At 40.3% G+C, this 24,806-nt stretch overlaps 1 protein-coding gene across 27 annotated transcripts in view; it reads right to left on the bottom strand.

The window, feature by feature from the left end:
• PTK2 (protein tyrosine kinase 2) overlaps nt 1-24,806 on the bottom strand; it is a 341,630-nt gene that overhangs the window by 274,376 nt on the left and 42,448 nt on the right. For 18 of the 27 annotated variants that reach the window (XM_054518899.2, XM_063726841.1, XM_063726840.1 and 15 more), the window contains exons 2-3: nt 18,877-18,973; nt 12,708-12,765 (exon numbers count right to left, since the gene is read on the bottom strand). Coding sequence is in view for 16 of the 27 variants with exons in the window: in XM_063726841.1 (XP_063582911.1) it covers nt 12,708-12,743 (36 nt within the window). In the remaining 11 variants the exon portion in view is untranslated. Of the gene's footprint in view, nt 1-12,707; nt 12,766-18,876; nt 18,974-19,078; nt 19,153-24,806 lie in introns of those variants that run through there. The other 9 variants (XM_054518897.2, XM_063726842.1, XM_054518900.2 and 6 more) reach the window with 2 other exon arrangements.

The raw sequence follows: 24,806 nt of genomic DNA on the forward strand, positions 1-24,806 counted from the left end.
CAGGAGGCTGAGACGGGATGACTGCTTGGCTACAAGTGAGCTATGATAGTGCTACTGCCCTCCAGCCTGAGCTAGAGTAAAACTCTGTCTCTAAAATTAAAAAAATTAAGTAGGTCAGAACCTTATGGTTTTGTGAATTCAATCTTTTTAACTAATAAAATCAATTGTGGGAAAACGAGAAGCAGGATCAATGAGCACTGTAATTTTTATACATCTACATCACCTAAAGAGGTCGAGAAGACAAACATGTACTGTATAGATAAATCAACGTCATCCTAAATTCTTAGCAATGTATTGAGCACTCACGAAGTCTACAACAAGGTATAAGGTAAAACACAGGAGGAGCGGCCACTATAATAAAAGACAGTTCAACTAAAAGCAAAAAGAACAACTTGTTGGGCCTATTTTCTACCCGGTATGCAAACGTGGGGGCCTTCCTGACTCACTGCACCTGATCAATGCTGTTGTTATGTTTCAGGGGCATCTTTAGTTGACCAAAAAAAAAAAAAAAAATCAGATCTTGATCTACCTCAGAAACAATCTGTAACCAGTGCAAAAACTGGACCTTCTTAACCTTCACACCTCCACCAGCAAATTAAAGAGCCATCTCCAAATGTGTCACAGCACACATCACATCAGACACTTTGGTTGCTATGATTTTTAAGCATGGCAAAGTTAGAACTTGAAATACTACATAAAATTTTAAACTTAAGTCCCACAACAGTTTTAAATATAAAAATTACCATTATCTGCAGCTAATCAGTCCACTAGGACAAAGGATATTCTAGAGAACATCTTTTTTTTTTTTAACTTTCTAAGACGAAAACCTTTTAGAGAAAAATACTGCTTTCAGTTAATTACATAAAGCTATTATAATGACTACTGCTCTTTTGGGATATGGCCTTTCCATGCATCTTAATAGCTAATAAAGTAGTTTACTCACAAACAGGAAAGCTAAACATCAAAAACAGATGTAAAGATAATTAACAGCAACAACTAAAAGCATTTGATTTCTGATCCTAGACAAATAAGATTTATATTAATGTAATACAGAAACATGGATCTCCTGTAGTACAGATGTTATTAAAATATACACCTAATTTGCACATTTTTAAGAACATCCATTTTTTTAAATAAGTGATGGAGGGCAAGAAACTGCAAAAAAATATGTTAAAGAATTTAAATTTTCTTTTTATAATCATTATTGCATACTTTTAAACTTACTTCCCGGGGAAATTATAATTTACTTCAGCTGTGGTTTTAAGTATTTCCACACCTGATTTTTCTGAAAATAAAGTTATGCCATGAATTTGTCTATATAAAATGGACTTAAATATGAGAGAATGAAAGTTTATTTTTATGCTCTAAGTATACATAAAGCCTGGACATAATTACAGGTGGCTTAAAGTATACTCTAATTGGCACCCTTGAATTACCTAGGAACCACTTTTGACTACAGGAATTTGCTAGTATGTATCTCCCAAGTTTAAGGAAATCAAATGTCATCTTTAAGTAAAAAATTAAAATTAAAAAGAAAACACAAAAAAACAGAAATCTGATTTAATCTAACAAAAATTGGAAAGAAAACAAAAATAATGGCATTACTACATACAGGGTTTAATGTAACTACATATTCCTAGTCCCAAAATATATCAAATACATTTACATATTTTTAATGTGACCACAAAAGTACAACACATATTTACTACAATGTAATCTTTCCATATAGAATATGATTCAGTTGGACATAGTGGCAATGGCTGCAAGTCTGTAGTCCCAGCTACTTGGGAGGCTGAGGCAGGAGGATCACCAGAGTCCAGGAGTTAGAGGCCAGCCCAGGCAACATAGCAACACTCCATCTCTTACAAATAAAACAAAAAGAACATGACCAAAATTATTTCTTCTGTTGAAAACTATACTCAGTACAATCTCATTTTTTGTATCCTCAAACTTAGTTGATCTCTACATTATTCTAACAGTTATCTAAGAGGACAATACAACCTCCTCTTCACATCTAACACAATTCACAGTACTAAATAGAGAGTATCTTTGTCTCCCCTCATGCAAAGAGAGACAATGCAAATAGAAGGTGTCCATCACTAAGTCCACTAGTGTAGGGCTGTCCTGTTCCCTGTGCTTTCATTCTATGTCTTGACCAAATACCAGAGTGCTTTGACCGCTCTGTGACCCAGCCATGTGCAGGTTTTCCCTAGCAGGCTTGAACTCAGTATGGAGCCTTGAACATTCCCAGGCATTGATAAAGGTATCTAAGTTGCTGCACAAAACACTGAAAGAAACTAGCCCTGGACCTGAGACAAATTCCTCAAACTCTCATAAAAACTCCACACCTTAATCCCCTTGCTGCAGACATACCTAGAGAGAACACCGCCCCACTCCTTTTTGCTGTCTGTCACAAGGATTGTCACAATCCTCTGTAAGTTCCCCCAATAAATGCTCTAGACTGATCACCCTGGTGTTTAGTACTTCTTTCTTTAGAATCCCAACCAGCCCCATCTCAGGATGGTCTGGAGCACTCCCTTGTGGGAACTGCCCTGCCACTGCTTTAGGGGCAACTCCAGCCTTAGCTCAGTGGTACAAAACAAAGAGCTTCAGCTGAGGAAACAACTCTGCACCACCCCTTGGGTAAATGTCTGGCAGCAGCCACAGTATGTCCTAAAATAAAAACAGCCATCATGATTACTGTACAAATGCCATGCAAACATTTGACCAAGCTTTGTTATCCTCTTCTCAATAAAATCCACTTATAAACTGACTCGTTTTCATAATCAAAATATTTTAGCTAGGTGTGGTAGTACATGCCTGTAATGTCAACTACTCAGGAGGCTAAGGCAGGAGGATCGCTTGAGCCCAGGAGTTCAAATCCTGCCTGGGCAATACAGTAAGACCCCATTCTCAGTATTTTTTTTTAAAAAAAGAATATTTTTGCATAAAAAGTCACACCCTGCTTTCCTCCCCTCTTCCATCTTCTTACATGAATAAAAGTAGGGTTGGGGAAGAAAAGGAAAGGGCTGGGGCAAACAAAGGATACATCTTCAACAGTCTGAACAATCTTTCAGATGTATACACAATAAACTTTATTGTCTAATGAATAAAAGTATATCCTAACCTTTAAATCCAGAGACTTATTCTAAACATTTAAAGCCAGATTCGAAAAAACTATACATTTTATTTTTAAATGTTTACTAATTCAAAATTTTTCATTCAAGAAATTCCAAAAAAATTGATAACAAGCATACATAAGTGATCAAAGTTTTCCCAAATCTATCACTGCTATTGATATGTGTACTATACAAGTTCAGCTCTATATACTGCAAGTTCAGCTCTAACAATGATCAAGTCTCATCTGTCCCTAGTCCATCAAAAGATGATAGATTTAGGATCCAGTTTCCACACAAATCCAACAGGTAGCCTTCATCAACCCTACAGGTCCAGAATAAAATTATCATTTGGGGTTGCACAAATCTTCCCCAGTCAAATCTTACATACTATTCTGGCCATGTGGCCACATCTAGTCCCTCATTCTAGGTCACCTATGTCATACATATACCCAAACACCATTATTCTACCAGGATTTTTTTTATTTCAAAGCTGTTGTCACCAGGAGATAAAAACTAGGTATTATGTACACATTTATTCACTTTATGGTAAATCATTTCGTAAAAGGTTTATACAATGAAAAATTATTTTGATATTTGTCCTGCTCTGGCATTAACTATTTATTAGTGATAATCTCGATGTCACAAATTAAGAGAGAAAGATACCTTTTAAAAGGGAGAGACTGAGTTACTAAAATATACATCAAAAACTAGGTGAAGTGCCAAAAACAACTCCAAATCACCAAGCAATCATCTGAAAGATGAGTGGGGAAAAATGAACAAAAGAACAGAGTAGAGCACGGGGCCTGGCCCACTGAAGGCACTCAACTGTGTCGAACGAAAGAATAAATCCACTTACCTTTCTTGATTCACATTCACTCATCACTAGCTCCAGCTACACTTACTGTTTGTATTGACATATCCTGACATATCCCTGATAGGATGGGCAAGTAATAAATACAGACTTTTGCTTGAAGAAGTTGGGATTAACAGTTATGTTCATGATGAACAACACAACATCCTGTACATCAGGAAAGAAATGCTACTTTGCATTTGGGAGGCCGAGGCGGGTGGATCACCTGAGGTCAGGAGTTCGAGACCAGCCTGACCAAAACAGTGAAACAAAAAAATTGGCCGGGTATGGATGGCGCCACTTGGGAGACTCAGGCAGGAGACTCAGGCAGGCCTGAACCCGGGAAGCGGAGCTTGCAGTGAGATGAGATAGTGCCACTGCACTCCAGTCTGGGTGACAGAGTGAGACTCTGTCTCAAAAAAAAAAAAAAAAAAGACTAAAGAGTCAAGACTATATATTACAAGTGATTCCAGACAGGATCCTGTATCAAGGGAAAGAATTGCTATAAGGGACATTACTTGCCAAAATATGACCATGCCACCCAATCTCAAAAGCTAAGCAGTGTGGGGCCTGGTTAGTAGTACTGGGATTGGGAGGCTTCCTGAAAATACTGGGTGCTGTAGGCTTAAAATAAAATTGTTTTTTTAATATGAACATGGCCGGGAGCAGCGGCTCACGCCTGTAATCCCAGCACTTTGGGAGGCCGAGGCAGGCAGATCACCTGAGATCAGGAGTTCAAGACCAGCCTGGACAACATGGTAAAACCCTGTCTCTATTAAAACTACAAAAATTAGCCAGGCGTGGTGGTGAGCACCTGCGCTACTTGGGAGGCTGAGGCAGGAGAATTGCTTGAACCCAGGAGGCAGTGGTTGCAGTGAGCTGAGACCACACCATTGCATCCCAGCCTGAGTGACAAGAGCGAAACTCCATCTCAAAAAAATTTTTTTAATAAAAAAAAACAAATTCAACATGTGTAATACAACAATCACACACATAAATTCAACTGAAATGAACACAATATGAACAGCTATCCCAAGTTCATGCAATGACAAGTGAACCATGAATGACTGCCACCTGGGCTACACCAACCAGAACTGTCACCAATTCTAAAAAGCATACCAGCACACTTTTAAGCCTTCAAAACCAGGGTTAAGTTAATGAAGACATTCCCAGAGAAAAATACAGGGATGGAGTGAGACAATAAACTATAAAAAGCAGAACAATCAGTAATCTCCCTCCTGTTCCCAGACACCAAATGTCAAAGAGGCTACCATTAGATATTTACTGTTTGATCAACATATAAATAGTACTCTGCAGAGGCTGTAATAAACAGGTCTCATCTGCTGGAGACAGTAAGGCACGCCTCAAGACACAGAAGAGCATATGCATTAAATAAACAAAAAGCAACTCAGGAAGTCCTACTGTAATGCACCTCATTCTATCACTGATTCTATTAGTGCCACACATTATAGTATATCCTGAAGATCATAAAATGATGAGCTCATCATTTAAAATAAACTGAGTTTTAAATGAAAATTAGAACATACAACTTTCTACTTTGATTCCACTCCTACCCACTGTTGTGGCTTTTTAACCAAGAGTTTATTGGGGAAAAAAATGCTACATGGCTGCTCCACAGGACATCAACAAGTACCACAAAGTAGTAATGAGCAACTCTTTTTTTTTTTTTTTTTGGAGACAGGGTCTCACTTTTGTCACCCAGGCTGGGATGCAGTGGCATGACCTCAGCTCAATGCAGCCTTGACCCCTCAGGCTCAGGCGATCCTCCCACCTCAGTCTCCCAAGTACCTGGGACTACAGGCACGCACCACCATGCCCAGCTAACTTTTGTTTTTGTTTGTTTGTTTGTTTTGTTTTTTTAATTGAGAGAGGGACTTGCTCTGTTGCCCAGGCTGGAGTGCAGTGGGGTGAACATAGCTCACTGCAGCTTAACCACCCCCAGGCTCAAGCAATTCTCCCGCCTCAGCCTCCCAAGTAGCTGGGACCACAGTAGTGTGCCACCACACCTGGCTAATTTTAAAATTTTTGTAGAGATGAGGTGTTGCCATGTTGTTCAAACTCCTGGGCTCAAGCAATCCTCCCACCTCAGCCTCCCAAAGTGTTGGGATTACAGGCATGAACCTCTGCACCTAGACTTACTGTGTACATTCTTAATTCTAGCAGTTTAAAACATAAATGTACCCTACCATTATAGCTCATTAACTATTAACTAAAAGATGGAGCTGAAGACTGCATAGTTTCATCAATATAAGAAATAGCATTTTTATTTATAACACTGATAAAACTATTTTTCTCCAGAGCTACAAGAACTTGAGCAACAAATACTAAAATTACTTTTAAACATCTTTTATTTCTGCTAATTATATGACCTTTATAATATACAATCTCATTATACAAAGACAAATATAAAGCCTTTAGGCCACAAATAAATCAGATTATATAAATGAACCAAGGTCTCCAAGATTGTGTTTTCAAAAGCAGTGTCTACACTGAAATCTACTTCACTTCAACTTTGGTGATATCTAATCCAGACAAATAAATGTTGATCCAACTGGAAAGAAAATTCGAGCTCTAATGAATGAGAGAGAGAGAGAGAGAGAGAGAGAGAGAGAGAGAGAGAGAGAGAGAGAGAGAGAGAGTGTGTGTGTGTGTGTGTGTGTGTGTGTGTGTGTGTGTGTGTGTGTGTGTGTGTGTGTGTGCGTGCGCGCGCGTGTGTGTGTGCACGCGCGCATATATGCGTGCAAGAGTATATGGATAATATCTGTTTGCATATAAGTCACGTTTTTCTTCTCTTTTTAAAGTTTTATTTCTTGAGGCATAACGTGCACGGTAAAAACATTAGGTGGATGGTGATAAGGACTGGATCTGTTTCCCAGCCAAATCTCATGTTGAAATGTAGTCCCCAGTGTTGGAAGTGGGGCCTGGTAGGAGGTGTTTGGATCGTGGGGGCGTATTCCTCATGAATGGCTTAGTGCCATTCCCTTGGTGATAAGCGAGTTCATGTGAGATCTGGTTGTTTAAAAGTGTATGGCACCTCCCACTCTCTCTCTTGTTCTCTCTCGCCATGTGACGCATCTGCTCCCACTTCACTTTCCATCACGAGTAAAAGCTCTCCGACGCCTCCCTGGAAGCCAGTGCCATGTTTCCTGTACAGCCGGCAGAACAGTAAGCCGATTAAACCTCTTTTCTTTACAAATTACCCAGTCTTAGGTATTTCTTTATACCAACGCAAGAACAGCCTAATACAAGTGGGTCTGCGTGACCACGCTGAAGATACAGACTATTTCCATCACCCCAAGAAGTGCCCCCAAATTCTCCCTTCCGCCCCAGGCAACCACTGATTTTATTTCTGTTCTTACAGATTTGTCTTACCAAAATGTTATATAAATGAAATCATAGTTATATGGAGTTTTGTGTTTTCACTTAGTAGACTGCTTTGAAGATTTGCCCATTTTGTTAGGTGCGTCAGCAGTTAGTTCCTTTTTATTGCTGCATAGGATTCCATTGTATAGGTGTACCAAAATCTGTTTATCCATTTACCAACTGACGGATATTTGAGCTGTCTCCAGTGATTACGAATAAAGCTGCTATAAATGTTCACACAGAGGTCATTGTAAGAAAATGTTTTCATTTCTCTTGAGTAAATATTTAGAAGTAGGACTGCTGGGTTGGGTGATAAGTCTATGTTCAATTTCATAAAAAAGTGCCAAACTGATTTCTTTAGCAATCATAACATTTTGCACTTCCACCAGCAAAGCAGGAGAGTACTAACTGTCTCACATTCTTGTCATGTGGCACTGTCACCTTCTTTTTGGTTTTTAACATTAGCCATTCTAATAGGGTTGCAATGATATCTCATGTGGTTGTAATTTACATTTCCTAATGACTACTAATGTGGAACATCTTTTTGTGTGCTTACTCTCATTCATATGAAATGGATGAAATGTCTGTCCAAATCTTTTGGCCACTTTTTCATTGAAATTTTTATTGAGACACCTATCCTCTTTAATCAGACAGTTTATCAAAGAAAAAATGCTGAAGTGTTTGTATATTTTGTTAAACCATTTGGAATTCATGAGTACTGGGTAAAAATCTAAACTGCCTACTTGCCACCCCAACTCACAACACTATGATATGCAAAGACAGATTGAAAGAAAAAACACTCATCCCCGTCTCTTCCTTTCTCTGAAGGTTAAGATCCTATGCAAAGTTGCCTGCCCACTTTCAGAATCAGGAAATCAAAATTTTCCCTGTTTTTACAAGTATTTTATGAAACTACACTCTTCCCTCAGTATAAGCCAGCAACACAGATGATTAAGAAATTTGGAGGCTTTGCAGAAATACTGCATTTTAACACGACTGATACATTTTAAAAGGAAGTACAATACTAGAGGGGAAAGGGTCACTGGCAATTCAGTAGGTGGCACTATTCTTCTCTGTTAAATGTATGACTCCCAATTGTGCACTGTGGTTAAGCTTAAGGGCTAAACTTTACTGTAAGGAAATGGAGAACTTGATACTACCACGAGGAATCTTGGACTGTTTTCTTAACTTCTCTAAGCCCAGTTTCTCATCTGTAAAATGAGAATAGTAATCAAAACCTTACTGAGTTGCTGTAAAGAATTAAGACTTGAATTAACACAATGACTGACACATGACAGCTATTATGATTTATGACTATTTCTTTCAGCCACGACTCCTGAATCACAAGTGTAAATAAAGACCAGAAGGATGTGCTCTTCACAAAACTGAGTAAAAAGTCAAAGCTTCAGACGGCAAGTAATATTTGTATACAGCGTACCCACTGAACATAGTGGCCTGACCATCCATGAGAAGTCCCATGCATTTAGACAAAAAGTACCCTAGAGTTTGCAATCATGAAGACCACTTGTGAACCTTATTTCTTAGCATTTTGCTTCAGCATTTCAAACTGAGCAATGCTTCTTTTAGAAAGGAACTAATCTCTTAGTTTTTCAGTATCTCATTATTGTTGGCTTCATTTTCTCTATATAGCTATGCCATATAGACGAAAGCTGTGCTTACATGCCTCAATGACATTTTTCCAACTTCTCTGCTTGCCCTCTCTCCAATATGGCCAAACACGGAGCAGCTTCTTAAATTTCCTGTTGTCATTTATCTTGTTCTTGCCTGAAAACTGAAGTGGTACTACGGCACTCATTCCTGCACTGATGAATTGGCTTGGATAGTTAGATGCCAAGATTATTAAGTGTTTGTAACCAATGTATAAAGATTTTTCCGTAAATCAATACATAAAATTAACAGCTTAAGGTTATCACTTGAATTCAAGTGTTCCTGATATATCCTATGTTCAGGTTTTAGGACATGAATAATTTACCATCAAGGCCAGACACTATGGCTCATGCCTGCAATCCCAGCACTCTGGGATGCCAAAGCAGGAGGATCACTTGAGCCCAGGAGTTTGAGATTAGCCTGGGAAGCACAGTGAGAGCCTTCCTCCACAAAAAATTTTAAAAATTAGCCAGACACAGTGGTGTGCGCCTGTGGTCTCAGCTACTTGGGAGGTTGAGGTAGGAGGATCATTTGAACCCAGGAGTTCAAGGTTACAGTAAGCTATGAACATGCCACTCACGGTACTACAGCCTGGGTGACAAAATGAGACCTTTATTTCTCAAAAAAAATAAAACAAAAAATATATCAATGTTTAACATTCTGATTGTCACAATTCCCATTTAAACTTTTTTAAAGCTCTTCAGGGCCTGGTTGTCACAATTCCCATTTAAACTTTTTTTAAAGCTCTTCAGGGCAAAGTCAGTAAGTTAATATACATATAATCTAAGAAGGTAACACAACACAGGCTTTTCAAGTCACCAAAATATAAAAGATCACTTCCATCTCCATGCTTTTTCTGGCACCATTTTCACTACCTAGAATGCTCTTCCTCAACTATAGCTTTTCCTTAACACACTTCCCCAAGAAGAAATTATCTCCATTCCTCCTCTGTCCTTCCCATCAGTTTTTTCAATCAGTATTTTCTACTCACCTGTCTTACCTGTTCTCGCCTTATTTTTGCTAGTACCACAGGTTTCTCCACCCTGGTACCATTTACAGCAGGTCTAGAGAGCAACCTCTCTAGACTGAAGCAGGGAAAAGGAGAAGGAAAGATCCAGGAGGGGTGTGTCTAGGGGGTGAAGACAAAATGAATACACTTGACTGCATGGAAACTAATTGAGAGGCCTTAATTACAGAGCTGTCAGAGTGGGAAACCTTAGCCAGATCTAAGAATATTAAGCAAACAAGAGGGACAACTGCAATTTTCAGTCCAAGAAAACAAGAAAAACAAAGCTGAACAAGAAATGTAACCATACTACTTTAATTGGCTCAATACTGAGTTATGTTTAAAAGTCAAAATAATTAAAAACGAAAACACGGATCTAAACAAAAACTGTTCTAGAACTATATGAGGAAGATGGGGGAGAGGAAAGACCACGTAAGAGAGAGAAAATCCCTACCTACCATGATAGGAGTTCAGTATATAACTTTTTCTAAAATTGATGGAGCAATGACTAGTACACAAATACTATTAGGAAACAAGAATGTAAAAGCTAAAATCAACACCTAAAACAGATTATTTCCATTGCTTCTGGGAAGCAGATGGAAGACCGGACAGGAGCCTGTGGTTTCCTGCATGAATACACCCATCTCCTTTGTATTTAGCTCAAATCTCACTTTTGCAATGAGGCTTATTATGACTACCCTATTTAGACCTCAAATTCACTCATAGTATGGCATTACTTTTTTCTCATCCCACGTCCCACCTTCCAGTACACTACATAATGTACCCATTTGCTTATTATTTTTTTATTATCTGCTTCCCTGCACTATACAGACTCTGTTTGGTCTACTGATACATCTATCTAAAGCAATTAGAACCATGCCAAGCACTTAGTAAAAGTTCAACAAACATTTCCTGAATTGTAAAGTCATAGTTCAAACCAATCTTTTACCAATATTACTAACTCCCACTGTCCTTCCAATAAACAAGCCTGGAAAAAAATCCATTTCATGATTCAATACAAATATTAGGACAACTTATACCAGACTACACCTGGACTGCTGAGAGCTAGCACCAGACAAAACATCATTAACTAAAAAAATTGGTACATTCTAATTTAACTGTCACCAATCTCAGCTGAACCACAACACTCCTAGGCAAGCCTTCTCCATCCCTGCTTGGCTCTCTCCTCACTATCCCTATTTCAAACTTCCTCCACTATCATCAAATCTCCAATCCCAGCATTGCTTTTTCCACTCATTCTTAGGAGATGACTCCAAATCCTACTTTAGAGAAATACACAAGGCATTATAAAAGAACTACCTCAACTGTCCCCACATCATCGTGCTACAAACAATGTCTCAATAAATATTTGTTCAATAAATGAGGAAACTGAGGATAAGAAAAATAAAATGTTTTGACCGAAGTTCCACAGCTAAAAGTGGCAGCACCAAAGTCTGAACTCAAGCTCATCTAACTCTAAAACTAGCCACACAGCAAACCAACGTATCATTCCACCACTTAAAATCCTCACCCTACAGATCAACATGCCACCCCACCTCCTAAAATTCTCAGTGGTTTCAAGTTCAAGGTGGTGGAGTAATGAATTTTATTCCTGTGAAGACTTCAATGAAACTGGAGTATGTAATTTTTTTTTTAAAGGTATATAAGAGGAAGGGAAGAGCCACCAAAAGATGAGAATTCAACAAATATCTAGCTATTAAAGAGGAGCTACATGCACAGTGATGTGTAAAACAGAGACAAAACTCAAGTGAATCTTGATGAGGCTTTGGGCCTGGCCATGAGGTATTGGTGAGGGCTGATGTTAATAGCCAGGGGTGAAAACAGGGTTTAACTGACTATTGTGCCCAGGCTAACTCAGCATTTACCCTCAGACCAAAAAAAAAAAAATTTAATTTTTAAAAAATCCCAAGGGGCTATTTCTCTAGAAAATAAAGCAAAGGTTTCTGGTATAGGTGTTAACATCCTTACAGTAAAACTCTCCTTTGTTATTTAGGGGCCCACAGACTAAAAGCATGCTGAAGCAAAGTACTTCAGTTCTGAATTCCCATCAGGGGCTAAATCTAACTCAGAAAAGTAGCTAGTTCTGCTTCCCTATACACTGACATACAATAAAGGATCATCAGACATACAGGGAATACCACCTTCATGAAAAAGAAATAAATACCAGAGAAAACAAAGAGAAAAACTGGCCTTGAAAGAAAGCTAAGCTGGGAAAGGTCAAGAAAACTTAAAATTAAAAATAATAAACTAGTTTTAGAGTTAAACCCATGAGCAGTCCCCAGAACACTTGGAGTTGCAGATAAAATGCAAATGTAAAAATCCCAACATAAAAGTAATAATAAAAACATAAAATATGAGGCAGAACAGGGAGACATGCTGGAACTGGGGGGAAGGGTCAATATTTAGAGCAATACTATCTTTATCTTAAAAGGAATCAAGATATTGACATGAATCAATAACCCAAGCAAAGGAAAGATACTGGTAAAATTACAACAGAAGACTTCTAAAAGAAAAATACCACATATCAACTATTTAACAATAAGTAATGCAGGAAGAGATATGGGGAATAACATAAATAAGCTAAACCTTTATACCCCAAATCAGAAAATCAACAGGTCATTTAAAACAGAGAAGTCACAAATGATAAAGTTTAACATACAATACAGTCAGCCATCCATGTCAGCGGGTTCCACATCCAGATTCAACCAACCATGGATCTAAAATATTTGAGGAAAAAAAATGAATGACTGCATCTATACCGAGCATGTACTGATGTTTTTCTTGTCATTATCCCCCAAATAATAAGTATAACAACTATTTGCAAAGGATTTACATTGTATTGGGCATTATAAGCAATCTAGAGATGATTTAAAGTACAGTTGACCCTTGAACAACATGGATTTGAATGGTACAGGTCCATATATAGAGGGATTTTTTTTTCAGTAATACTTATACTGAGTGTGCCTGCCTCTCCTGCCTCCCCTTCCACTTTTGCCACCTGAGACAGCAAGACCAACCCCTCTTCTTCCTCTCTTCCTCAGCCTACTCAACACGAAGACAATGAGAATGAAGATGTTTATGATGATCCACTTCCATTTAATAAGTATATTTTATCTTCCTTATGATTTTCTTAATATTTTCTTTTCTCTAGTTTACTCTGTTGTAAAAATACAGTATATAATACATATAACATACAAAATGTGTTAATCAACTGTTCATATTCTCAATAAGGCTTCCAGTCTACAGTACTTATGGCAGTGGAAGCCAGTCTGGAGGGGCTGCTGCCAAGACACAGACTGCAGTGGGGCCAGCAGGAGCTGGGAACAGGTGGAAATCCCAACCCCCTACTGAGTTGGCGGGGCAGGAGCCCCACATTCCCAAGTACAGCTGCAGCCTCCTAGCCTCGGCTCCAGACCTGGGCATCCCTGTGTTCTTAGGGGTCCGGGAAGCCCCCCTGTCCTCACAGGCTCCTGGCCTCTCCCCAGCCCACTCCAGAGCAGAGCAAAGTTGTGGCTGAGCCTGAGTCTGTCACAACCTGGCCGAGTATGCACATGCTCGAGGCAGCGCTGACACACCAGCCCCCTGCCGCCCTGGCCCACTCCAGACTTTGGGCACTGACAAGCATGGGAGGGAGGCCAACGGGGAGCTGAGGGTGGCTCAGTGTGGGCCTGCAGGCACACCTCGTCATGAACAGCCTAGGTGCCATGGATGGCATGTTGATGGTGGGAGAAGGCAGAAAGGCTCCTGGATAGAAAGGGGCAGGTCCCCCATGAAATTCCACCTTCAAGCCAGGGACAGCCTTGAAGCCCAGGAGCCAGGCCACCAGTTGTGGGTGGAGTCCACGGCCTGGAGTGAGAACTTATGGTGCTTTTTCCGGGCCTGCCCATGGCCCAATCAGTACGCACTTCCTCCCTTCTGAGCCCATAAAAACCCCAGACTCAGCCAGACTCAGAGAGATGTTAGGACTACCAGCTGCAGGAAGGAGCTACCCACTTTGGGTCTCTTCAATTCACCAGGATAACCTGCCTGTGGAAAGGAGCTACCCACTGCCGGTCTCCTCTCTGCTGAGATCTGGACACTCATTGGGATGTACTGCCTGTGGAAAGGAGCTACCCACTCTGGGTCTCCTGAGAGCTGTTCTGCTGCTCAATGAAGCCCCTCTCCACCTTGCTCACCCTCCAGTTGTCCATGTACCTCATTCTTCCTGGACACCGGATAAGAACTCGAGACCTGCCGAATGGAGGGACTGAAGGAGCTATAACACAAACAGGATTGAAACATGGCCTCCTGCTTGCCATGTTGCGAGCAACGAGCAGAGGAGAACCCCCGAGCCAGGGCTATGACACCCTCTTTGGGGCTTTGCAGTCCTGGCATCTCCACTCTTCTGGGTGCCACCTCATTCCCCTCATCCAGATGCGGGTTCCCACAGCAGAGACTGCATGCAGTACATCTGGTCCAGCTGCAGCCTTGCACAGAACTGGCACTTGTGCCAGTGCCTGGAGCTGCCCACCCTGCTATAGCAGCCAGCTGTGCAAGGTGGCTGGACCACATGCTCACACACCCACACACCCCTCACAGCTCTGCGCCTGGCTCGCCCTTGGCAGCTGTGGGATCCAGGCTTGTAGTGTGAGCCAAGCACAGCATACCAAGCCGAGTAGGTAGAACAAGCCCAGTGGGCATGGGCAATACTCAGGCAGAAGGCGCCACCAGCCAACGTGATTTCTGGCTGGTGAAGCGACACCCCAAGGATCCTGTGACACTATTAGCAGTTAAGTTTCAGGGAGTCAAAAGTTATACACAAATTTTCAACTGCAAAGGGGATGGGCACCCCTCACCCCCGCACTGTTCAGGGGTTAACTGTATATGAGAGGACATACATAGGTTATATGCAAATATTACACCATTTTATATAAGAGACAGGCTCCATAGATTTTGGTATCTTGGGGGAATCCTGGAACCAATCCCCCACAGATATGGAGGGACCACTACATATTAGGAGGTACCTAATAATATAAATTAAAAAATATATATATTTTTTTGAGTCAACACTCCCAGAACCTCAGAGTCCAATCTATCTCAGCTGTGCTCATCTGCCCACATGCTATAAAAGATGCTTTTATTCACAAATACGGGATTTTGCAGAAGGGTCTCAGGGAGGCCTTCCTTTCTGTCCACCACCTTCCCACGCCACATTAACCCTGAAAATTAATCTCCATATATATCCCAGCAACTCAATTCCTCCCAAACTTTCCTTTGCTTGCCTAGAATTCTGGTTCTAAAATACCTCCTTCCCAAATTTCTGTTTTCCAATGTGTCACTTAATAACAAGGCAAGGACCAAGAACCAACTCTGCCAAAGCTAGCTCCTTCGCAACCAGATCCATACTGCAGGAGCTCAAATGGCCCAAGGGACTTACGAAGGGGAACTCTGTGAAATAAGGGACCTATATCTCAGCATTACATCATGAAATTCAATGGACTGGAAGCCAGACTTACACATATGGCCTGACCATCTGTCCAGAATTTGCGGTGGGGGGCAATTACAGGAACACTGGTTATGAGGTTATTTTCCTGGGTTTATATATTTTCAAATGATTTTAAAAAGACAAACCAGGATGGGTAGATTTTGTCCTATAGCTAAAAAGTTCCAATGAGGCCAGGAGTGGTGGCTTATGCCTATAATCCCAGCATTCTGGAAGGCTGAGGTGGGAGAATCACTTGAAGCCAGGAGTTTGAGACCAGCTTGGGAAACAAAGGAAGATTCATCTCTACAAAAAAATTTTTTGAATTAGCCAGGCATGGTAGCATGTGCCTATAGTCCCAGCTACTTGGGAGACTGAAACGGGCAAATCATTTGAGCCCAGGAGTTCAGAAGCTACAGTGAGCTATGATCACACCACTGCACTCCAGCCTGGGTGATGGAGCAAGACTCTATCTGCAAAGAAAAATTTAAAAAAAAAAAAAAAAAAAATTCTTTTTTTTAAGTTCCAATGAGCCAATGAGCTGGCTCTTGGGTCACAAATAGCTGGTTTGTCATCTCACCTCTCTTTAGACTTTCGTTTCCCAGCACATTACACTAGGAACATAAGTTTTGTATTTCTGCTATGAAACTGTCTTGTGCTATACCAAGAGGAAATATTTTTACAGCTAATGTTGCTGAAAAGTTACATTTGGTATTCTTTCTTTTGCTCAGATCTACTAAGAGAAGAGCGCTTATTTTGTGACAGGCGTTAAACAGTCCTAATTCAGCATTTAGTGTAAGTTAACTGCGGGTTAAGCAGAGATGAAATAACAAAAACTGCCCTCACACACAGACTCACACCCAAATAATCAGAATGCACTGTTATAGGAAGAAAGGTACAATATGAAATAGGGGGACACAAATAGAGGGGCTGTGACCTTCTCACACTGTAACATAATCACATCTGGCACAGCACAAGGGACAGAGTAGGCTCCTCTCCCTTAGCTCATGAAGGACAGGGGGACACAGGACCAAGACTTCTAGGCCTTGCAAAGAAATGGAAACTGTATGACATAATTTCCCTTCACTAATACCTAGAAATAGATTTGGGAGAGAAAAGAGAACAAAGAAAGACGTGAACTGACACTCATATGGAAATTAAAAAATAATCCTAGGCCTATACTCCAAAAACACTTGTGAAAGTCATATTCATTACAGCTATAAATCATCATGAATTCTGACTCCATGAAGTCCAAGTTTATGAGATATTTACTGTAACAACATAAAACAAAATGCCCACAAAAGAGATTTATAAATACTCTATGAACCTATCTGTCCTCAATTTACCGCCAGACTTAGAAGAAAGAGCAATTTTTGGAAACAAGACAAAGTAGGATTACCCTCAATTGTATGATTTCTAAACTGTGAAACATGCACCAAGATCTCCAAGTTACAAACTGACAAATTACAAGTAATATAATCTCTCTAGGGCTCCGTTTTCTGCTCATTAAAATGAGAAAAATGGCACCAAATAATCATTGCTAACAATTTTGAGTGAACACCTTACGCATATCTCACAGCATCTTCGTAATAACCCCATAAGGGAGATTCTATAATAATCCCCTTTGTCAGATTAAAAAAAAAATAGCTTTCAATAGGTTAAATAATTTGATTAAAATTAAGGAGTTAGGAAATATAATACCAATATCTGAATCTAGAACCCATGAGAATAAGATACAGCTATCCCCACTTATCTGCAGGGGATATGCTCCTAGACCCCCCAGTAGATGCCTGCAGCTAGGGACAGTACATGGCGCTATATATACTATGTTTTTCCTATACATACATACCTACAATAAGGTTTAATTTATAAATTAGGGACTGTAAGAGATTAACAAGAGTAACGTAATAAAATAGAACAATTATAACAATATGCCAGCATCACTACTACCCCTCCGTTTGGGGGCCATGATGAAATAAACTAAGGGTTACTTGAACACAAGCACTGTCATTCCTTGACAGCTGACCTAACTCAGATGGCTACTAAGTGACTAACAGGCGGGCAGCATACACACTGTGGTGGATATGCTGGACAAAGGGACAATTCACATCCCAGGTGGGACAGGGCAGGACAGGGCGGGACAGATCAGGATGCATGAGATTTCATCAGGCTACTCAGAATGGCGCACAATTTAAAACGTATAAATTGTTTATTTATACGTTTTATAACGTATAAATGTATAAACTGGAATCTTCTATTTAGTATTTTTGGACTGCAGCTAACATTGGGTAACTGAACCTACAAAAAGCAAAACCACAGACTGAGGAGAGGGAGCTGCTCTACCAGTCAAGAGCACAACACTGTGAAGCCAGAATGAGTCTGAATCCCAGCTTTGCCATTTACTAATTTAGTAATCTTTTTTTTTGAGACGGACTCTGGCTCTGTCCCTCAGGCTGGAGTACAGTGGCACGATCCTGGCTCACTGCAGCCTCAAATTCTTGTGATCCAGGCATGCATCACCACACCTGACAATTTTTGTTTTTTGTTTTTTCAGAGACAAGGTCTTGTTACCCAGGCTGGTCTGAATTTTTTTTTTTTTTTTTTTTTTTTTTTGAGACAGAGTCTTGCTCTGTCACCCAGGCTGGAGTGCAGTGGCGCGATCTCGGCTCACTGTAACCTCCACCTCCTCCTGTGGAGGTTCAAGGAATTCTCCTGCCTCAGCCTCCCGAGTAGCTGGGATTACAACAGCTGGGTGCAACATCATGTCTGGTTAATTTTTGTATGTTTAGCAGAGATGGGGTTTTGCCATGTTGGCCAGGCTGGTCTCGAACTCCTGACCTCAAGTGATCCGCCTGCCTCAACCCCACAAAGTGCTGTGATTACAGGCATGAGCCACCGCACCCAGCCACTTGGTCTCAAACTCCTGAACTCAAGCAATCCTCCTGTCTCAGACTCCCAAAGTGCTGGGATTACAAGCATGAGCCACTGTGTCTGGCCGTAACTTAGTATCCTTTAACCTCTGTATTTTGGTTTATGCAAATGTGAAATAGGGAAGAACAGTAAACCTTACTTATAAAGTTATCATGAGGATTCAATTAGTAATTGTAACTTAGAGTGTTTATAATGTACCAGACAGTATTCTAAGCACATTATTATTAACCATTATTATACTGTCTCAGAAAAAAATATATAAAATATCTACACATAATAGGCACTAAACAATTTATATTTCTTCCCTCACCCACCCTGCAAAATCAACTACCTTTTGTTAATTTCTATTGTACATCAAAGAGACACTAAGACAGGTGAAAGAAAAAACAAAACCAAAAATCTCAAGACACAAGTATAGCAAGAGAATTATACTCACAGTTCAGAAGGCCACAATAACTCTGAAGAAATCAAATGACAATTTTAAAAAATACTTCTAATTTCTCTTTCCTCTTTCCATTGCAGTCAAAGAGAACCTGAAAGACAAGATATATATATATATATAACCACCATTATTTCACTAGTTTTTATCAAGGCTTTATTGTACTGTCCACCTTATAGTTAGCTTCCTCACTGCTTACCATACATACTGTACTGGACCTTGAATGAAGAATAACAAAACTGGAAAAGGCCTGTCTTCAAACCCATATTGTAGCTGAAGGAAATATACATGAAATAACTAAGAACCATTAAAACATCAACAGGCATAATTAATCTGACACAAAGTTAACTAACAAATTCAGAGGAAGATGGCAAACAGAATATACACATCTATTTCACTTCCACTAAAATTATACAAAAGACATAGATATGGTTTGGCTGTGTCCCCACTCAAATCTTGAATTGTAGCTCCCATAATTCCCATGTGTTGTGGGAGGGACCTGCTGGGAGGTAACTGAATCATGGGGAGAGGTCTTTCCCGTGTTCTTCTCATGACAGCGAATACGTCTCACAAGATCTGAGGGTTTTATACAGGGGAGTTCCCCTGCACACACTCTCTCTTGCCTGCTGCCGTGTGTAAGATGTGTCTTGCTTCCCCTTCGCTTTCTGCCATGATTGTAAGGCCTCCCCAGCCATGTGGGACTGTGAAGTCAATTGAACCTCTTTCCTTTATAAATTACCCAGTCCCAAGTATGTCTTTATTAGCAGTATGAGAACAAACTAATACAGACATATTAAAAAGATAAATTTAAAAACCAAACCCACAGGACAGGGAGAAATGAAAGAAAAAGTAACAGAATTTTTGAAGCTATAAGAAAAGCCTCTAACACTGAAGACAGAAACCAAACAAACAGGAAAACAGAAAAACTTGGGGGAAATCAACTATAAAAGATTGGAAGCATAGCAAATGACTCAGCAGGCCCAATGCAGCCAGACCAAGCCAGCAGCCAAAAACACTAAGAACCGATTCCATTTCCACAGCCATGTCGGGAGAAGGTTCAGAACTGGCAGCACTAAATGCAGACAGAACAAGGGGTAAAGAAGGTGGAGGCATAAAGGATGATGGAGGTTGGGTGAAGACTATCTACAATGCAGCTAAAGCCTCAACACCATGCCTTTATGGGACTCCCCAACCATGACAGAAGACTGGGGGCTCTCTGGAAAAGGAGAGGATCCTTAGACAGAAGTCACCCGGCCCAACTGTACAAAACAGAGGTCGATCTAGTCACTGAACACACATCTCAGCTCCTCCACTACCCCCTATGCACTCTCCTCTCAAACTTCAGAGAGTCAGGTCTTTACCCTGCAGGAACCTGATACATCTAAGAACAAAGATCTAAAGATACCAACGCTGGGGATTTCCCAACAAATGGGCCATCCAGAATATCCTGACGCAAAAGTCAGAGTCAAAAGGCTGAACCCACTTACTAAAGCTTCCAAAGAATTTTTTATTCACCACAAGGAAATTAATACCAGACACGTGAGAAAATTCTATAACACAAAAGACACAGAACAACATGGGAGAGTGGGGAAGGGGGGAAGGAATAAAAAAGCCACTTGGGGAAAACAACACATTACTCACGTGTTTTAGTGAAGCTGGGGAAAACAGACCTACTGTGCTGCCAGTCGTATAAAAGTCTAGCACATACGATTATGTACAGTACTTAACACTTGATAAACAATTATGTTACTGGCTTATTTACTGCGCACTTTTAATTATCATTGTAGAGTACACGCCTTCTACTTATTTAAAAAGGACAACTGTAAAACAGCTCAGGCAGGTCCTTCGGGAGGTATTCCAGAAGGCACTGTTAACCTAGGAGATAACAGATCCATGTGTGTTATTGCCCCTAAAGACTTTCCGGTGGGACAAGATACAAAGGTGGAAGATATTGATATTGATGATCCTGACCTTGTGTGGGTCTACCCTAATGTGTGTATCTGTGTCTTCATTTTAACAAAAAAGTTTAAAAACGATAAATTAGGCTGGGCACCATGGCTCACACCTGTAATCCCAGCACTTTGGGAGGCTGTGGACGGATCACCTGAGGTCAGAAGTTCAAGGCCAGCCTGACCAACATGGAGAAACCCTGTCTCTACTAAAAATATAAATTAGCCGGGCATGGTGACACATGCCTGTAGTCCCAGCTACTTGAGAGGCTGAGGCAGAACAATCGCTTGAACCCAGGAGGCAGAGGTTGCATTGAGCCGAAATCATGCCATTGCACTCCAGCCCGGGCAACAAGAGCAAAACTCCATCACAAAAACAAACAAACAAATGAAATGATAAATTAAAATTTTAAAGAAATACAGAAAAGCTCATAGAATATGGATATAAAGAAAATATTGGCTAGGTGCGGTGCCTCGCTCCTATAATCCTGGCACTTTGGGAGGCCGAGGCAGGTGGATTGCTTGAGTCTGGAAGTTTGAGACCAGCCTGGGCAACATGGTGAAACCCTATCTCTACAGAAAAAATTAGTTGGGCATGGTGGCACACGCATGTAGTCTCAGCTACTTGGGAAGCTGAGGTGGGAGGATCACTTGAGCCCGGGAAGGGGAGGTTGCAGTGAGCTGAGACAGTGAGCAAGACCCTGTATTAAAAAATATATATATTTTATTGTACTGCTGTACAATGTGTCTCTGTTGTAAGCTAAGTGTTATTACAAAATAGTCAAAAGTTTAAAAACATTTAAAAGTTTATAAAGTTACAGTAAGCTACGGTTATTACTGAAGAAAAATATTTTTTATAAACTTAGTGTACAGCCTAAGTGTACAGTGTTTATAAAATCTACAGTAGTGTACAGTGATAATCTAGGCCTTCACATTCACTCACCACACACTCACTGACTCACCCAGAGCAGCTTTCAGTCCTGCAAGCTCCATTCCATGCATGCATGTAAGTGCCCTATACAGGTATATTTTTTAATCTTTTATATCATATTCTTATTGTACCTTTTCTATGTTTAGATACACACATACTTACCACTGTGTTACAATTGCCTACAATATTCAGTACAGTAAGATGCTGTACAATTTTGCAGTCTAGGAGCAATAGGCTATACCATATAGCCCAGGCATGCAGTAGGCTACCATCTAAATTTGCTGAGTACACTCTATGACATTTGTACAATGAAATCACCTAATGCATTTCCTGTCGTTAAGCAACTCATATATAAAAATCAAAAACAGAATTACAAAAAGAAAAAGACAAATCCACGGTGACAGATTTTATTTCATTTATCTCTCATGAAATAGCAGTTCAAAGTCTCTTGTCCATCCTGCTAATGAGTTAACTACCTTTTTCTTGACGTTACATATTTTTTATGCAAACTCTGTTCGAACTATGATTTACCAATATCTTCTCCCACTCTGTAATTTGCCTTTCACTCTCCTAATAATTGTTTGTTTTTGAGATAGTGTCTCACTCTGTCACTCAGGCCAGAGTACAGTGGTATGATCATGCCTCACTGCAGCACCAACCTACTGGGCTCAAGCAATCCTCCTGTCTCAGCCTCCTGAGTAGCTGGGACTAACAGGTGTGTGCCACCATACCCAGCTAATTTCTTTTTTTAAATTTTTTGTAGAGACAGGGTCCCACTGTGTTACCCAGGCTGGTCTTGAATTCCTGGACTCAAGCAATCCTCCTGCTGTGGCCTCCCAAAGTGCTGGGATTACAGAAGCCACCATGCCAAGCCTAATAATGTCTTTTGAGGAATATGATGTCCTAACTTTAATGTAGCATAACTCATCGATTTTTCCTTTATGGTTGCTTTTTGTGTCCAGAGATAATAAGATGTTATCCATCATTATCCTCCAAAACTATGCTTTCCAACACAGTACCCACTAGTCACGTGCTAACGAGCACTTGAAATGTAACTAGGCCAAACTGAGACGTAAGTGTAAAATACACATTGAATTGCTAAAACTATAGTATCCTTGCCCCCTCAAAATAAAATATACCAATAATGTTTAAATTACTTGCACATTAAAATGTATTTGAGCATTACTGGGTTAAATACAAAATATTAATTTATCTGTTTTTCCTATTTAAATTAGGCTTCTAGAAAAATTTAAAATCACATGTGGCTCACAATATATTTCTATTAAATACCGTTTATACCAGTTTTATTTACTCTTTTCATATCTATAAATCCACTTGAAATTATTTTTTATTGTGTGAAGCACATTATTATTTTTCCCTATATGGATACTCAAATGACCCAGCACCATTTATTGAAAAAGTGTCTCTTCCCTGTCACTCTACAATGTCAATTTGTCACAGATCAATTGTCACAAAAGAATATATACAGTATAATTCTATTCCTATAAAGTTTAAAACTATACAAAAGCTAATCCTAATGTTTAGAGACACATAATAGGGAGTAAAATTATTTTTTTAATGGAAATGACTGTCACAGAAGTCAAGATGATGGGAAAGGTAGTAAAAGGCTGGCAATCATTTTTTACCTGAATGTGGTTACACACATATATATTTTTTAAACAAAAGTACGCCGGGCGCAGTGGCTCACGCCTGTAATCCCAACACTTTGGGAGGCTGAGGCAGGCGGATCATGAGGTCAGGAGATTGAGACCATCCTGGCTAACACAGTGAAACCCCGTCTCTACTAAAAAAAAAAAAAAAAAAAAAAAAAAACACCAAAAAATTAGCCACGCGTGGTGGCGGGCGCCTGTAGTCCCAGCTACTTGGGAGGTGGAGGCAAGAGAATGGCGTGAACCCAGGAGGCGGAGCTTGCAGTGAGCCGAGATCGCAACACTGCACTCCAGCCTGGGCGACACAGCAAGACTCTGTCTCAAAAAAAAAAAAAAAAAAAAAAAAAAAAAGTAGTGTAAGAGTGATCCGTTCCCCTCAGAAATGGTGGACTTTTATATATAATCTATATACTTATATCTACATTTTTGATTTTCAAAAAGATATATGAGTATCACTGGGGGAGAAAGAAGGCCTAAATGGATCTTTTACAATCTTACCTGTGGCCCACGTATAGTGGCTCATGCCTGTAACTCTAGCACTTTGGGAGGCCAAGGTGGGAGGACTGCCTGAGCCCAGGAGTTCAAGACCAGCCTGGGCAACACAGAGAGACTCCCCCTTGCCTGCTCCCCACCACCCTCCTTTTCCAACAAAAAATAAAATAAATTAGCTGGGCATGGTGGCACATGCCTTTGGTCCTCGCTACTTGAAAGGCTGGGAGGATCTGCTTGAGCCTGGGAGGTCAAGGCTGCAATGAGCCTGATCACACCACTGTACTCCACACTGGGCAAACAGAGTGAGACTCTGTCTCAAAAAGAAAAAGAAAAAAAAAAAATCCAACAACAACAAGAAAAACCCACCTGTGGTTATCCCTGAGAGATACAATTTACCAGCAGTTATTTTTTGTGTACAGTATTTTTTTTAAATGTTCTACAATTAACATATATTGTATTAGAAGGAAAAAAACACATTGTAAATGCAATTTTAAACTTTTTTTTTTTGAGACGGAGTCTCACTCTGTCACCCAGGCTGGAGCGCAATGGCACGATCTCGGCTCACTGCAACCTCCACCTCCCAGGTTCAAGCAATTCTCCTGCCTCAGCCTCCCAAGTAGCTGGCATGCGCTACATGATTACAGGCACGCGCCACCATGTCCAGATAATTTTTGTATTTTTAGTAGAGATGGGGTTTCACCATGATGGCCAGGCTGGTCTCAAACTCCTGACCTCAAATGATACGCCCACCTCGGCCTCCCAAAGTGTTGGGATTACAGGTATGAGCCACCGCGGCTGGCCCATTTTAACCCTTAAAAAAAGAATAAGTAATCAAGGCAAGATAAACTAGGATGAATCCATCAAATGGTTTTACACCAGGCTGTA

Source organism: Pongo abelii, chromosome 7 (genome assembly GCF_028885655.2).
Source record: "Pongo abelii isolate AG06213 chromosome 7, NHGRI_mPonAbe1-v2.0_pri, whole genome shotgun sequence".
NCBI classification, from domain to species: Eukaryota; Metazoa; Chordata; class Mammalia; order Primates; family Hominidae; genus Pongo; species Pongo abelii.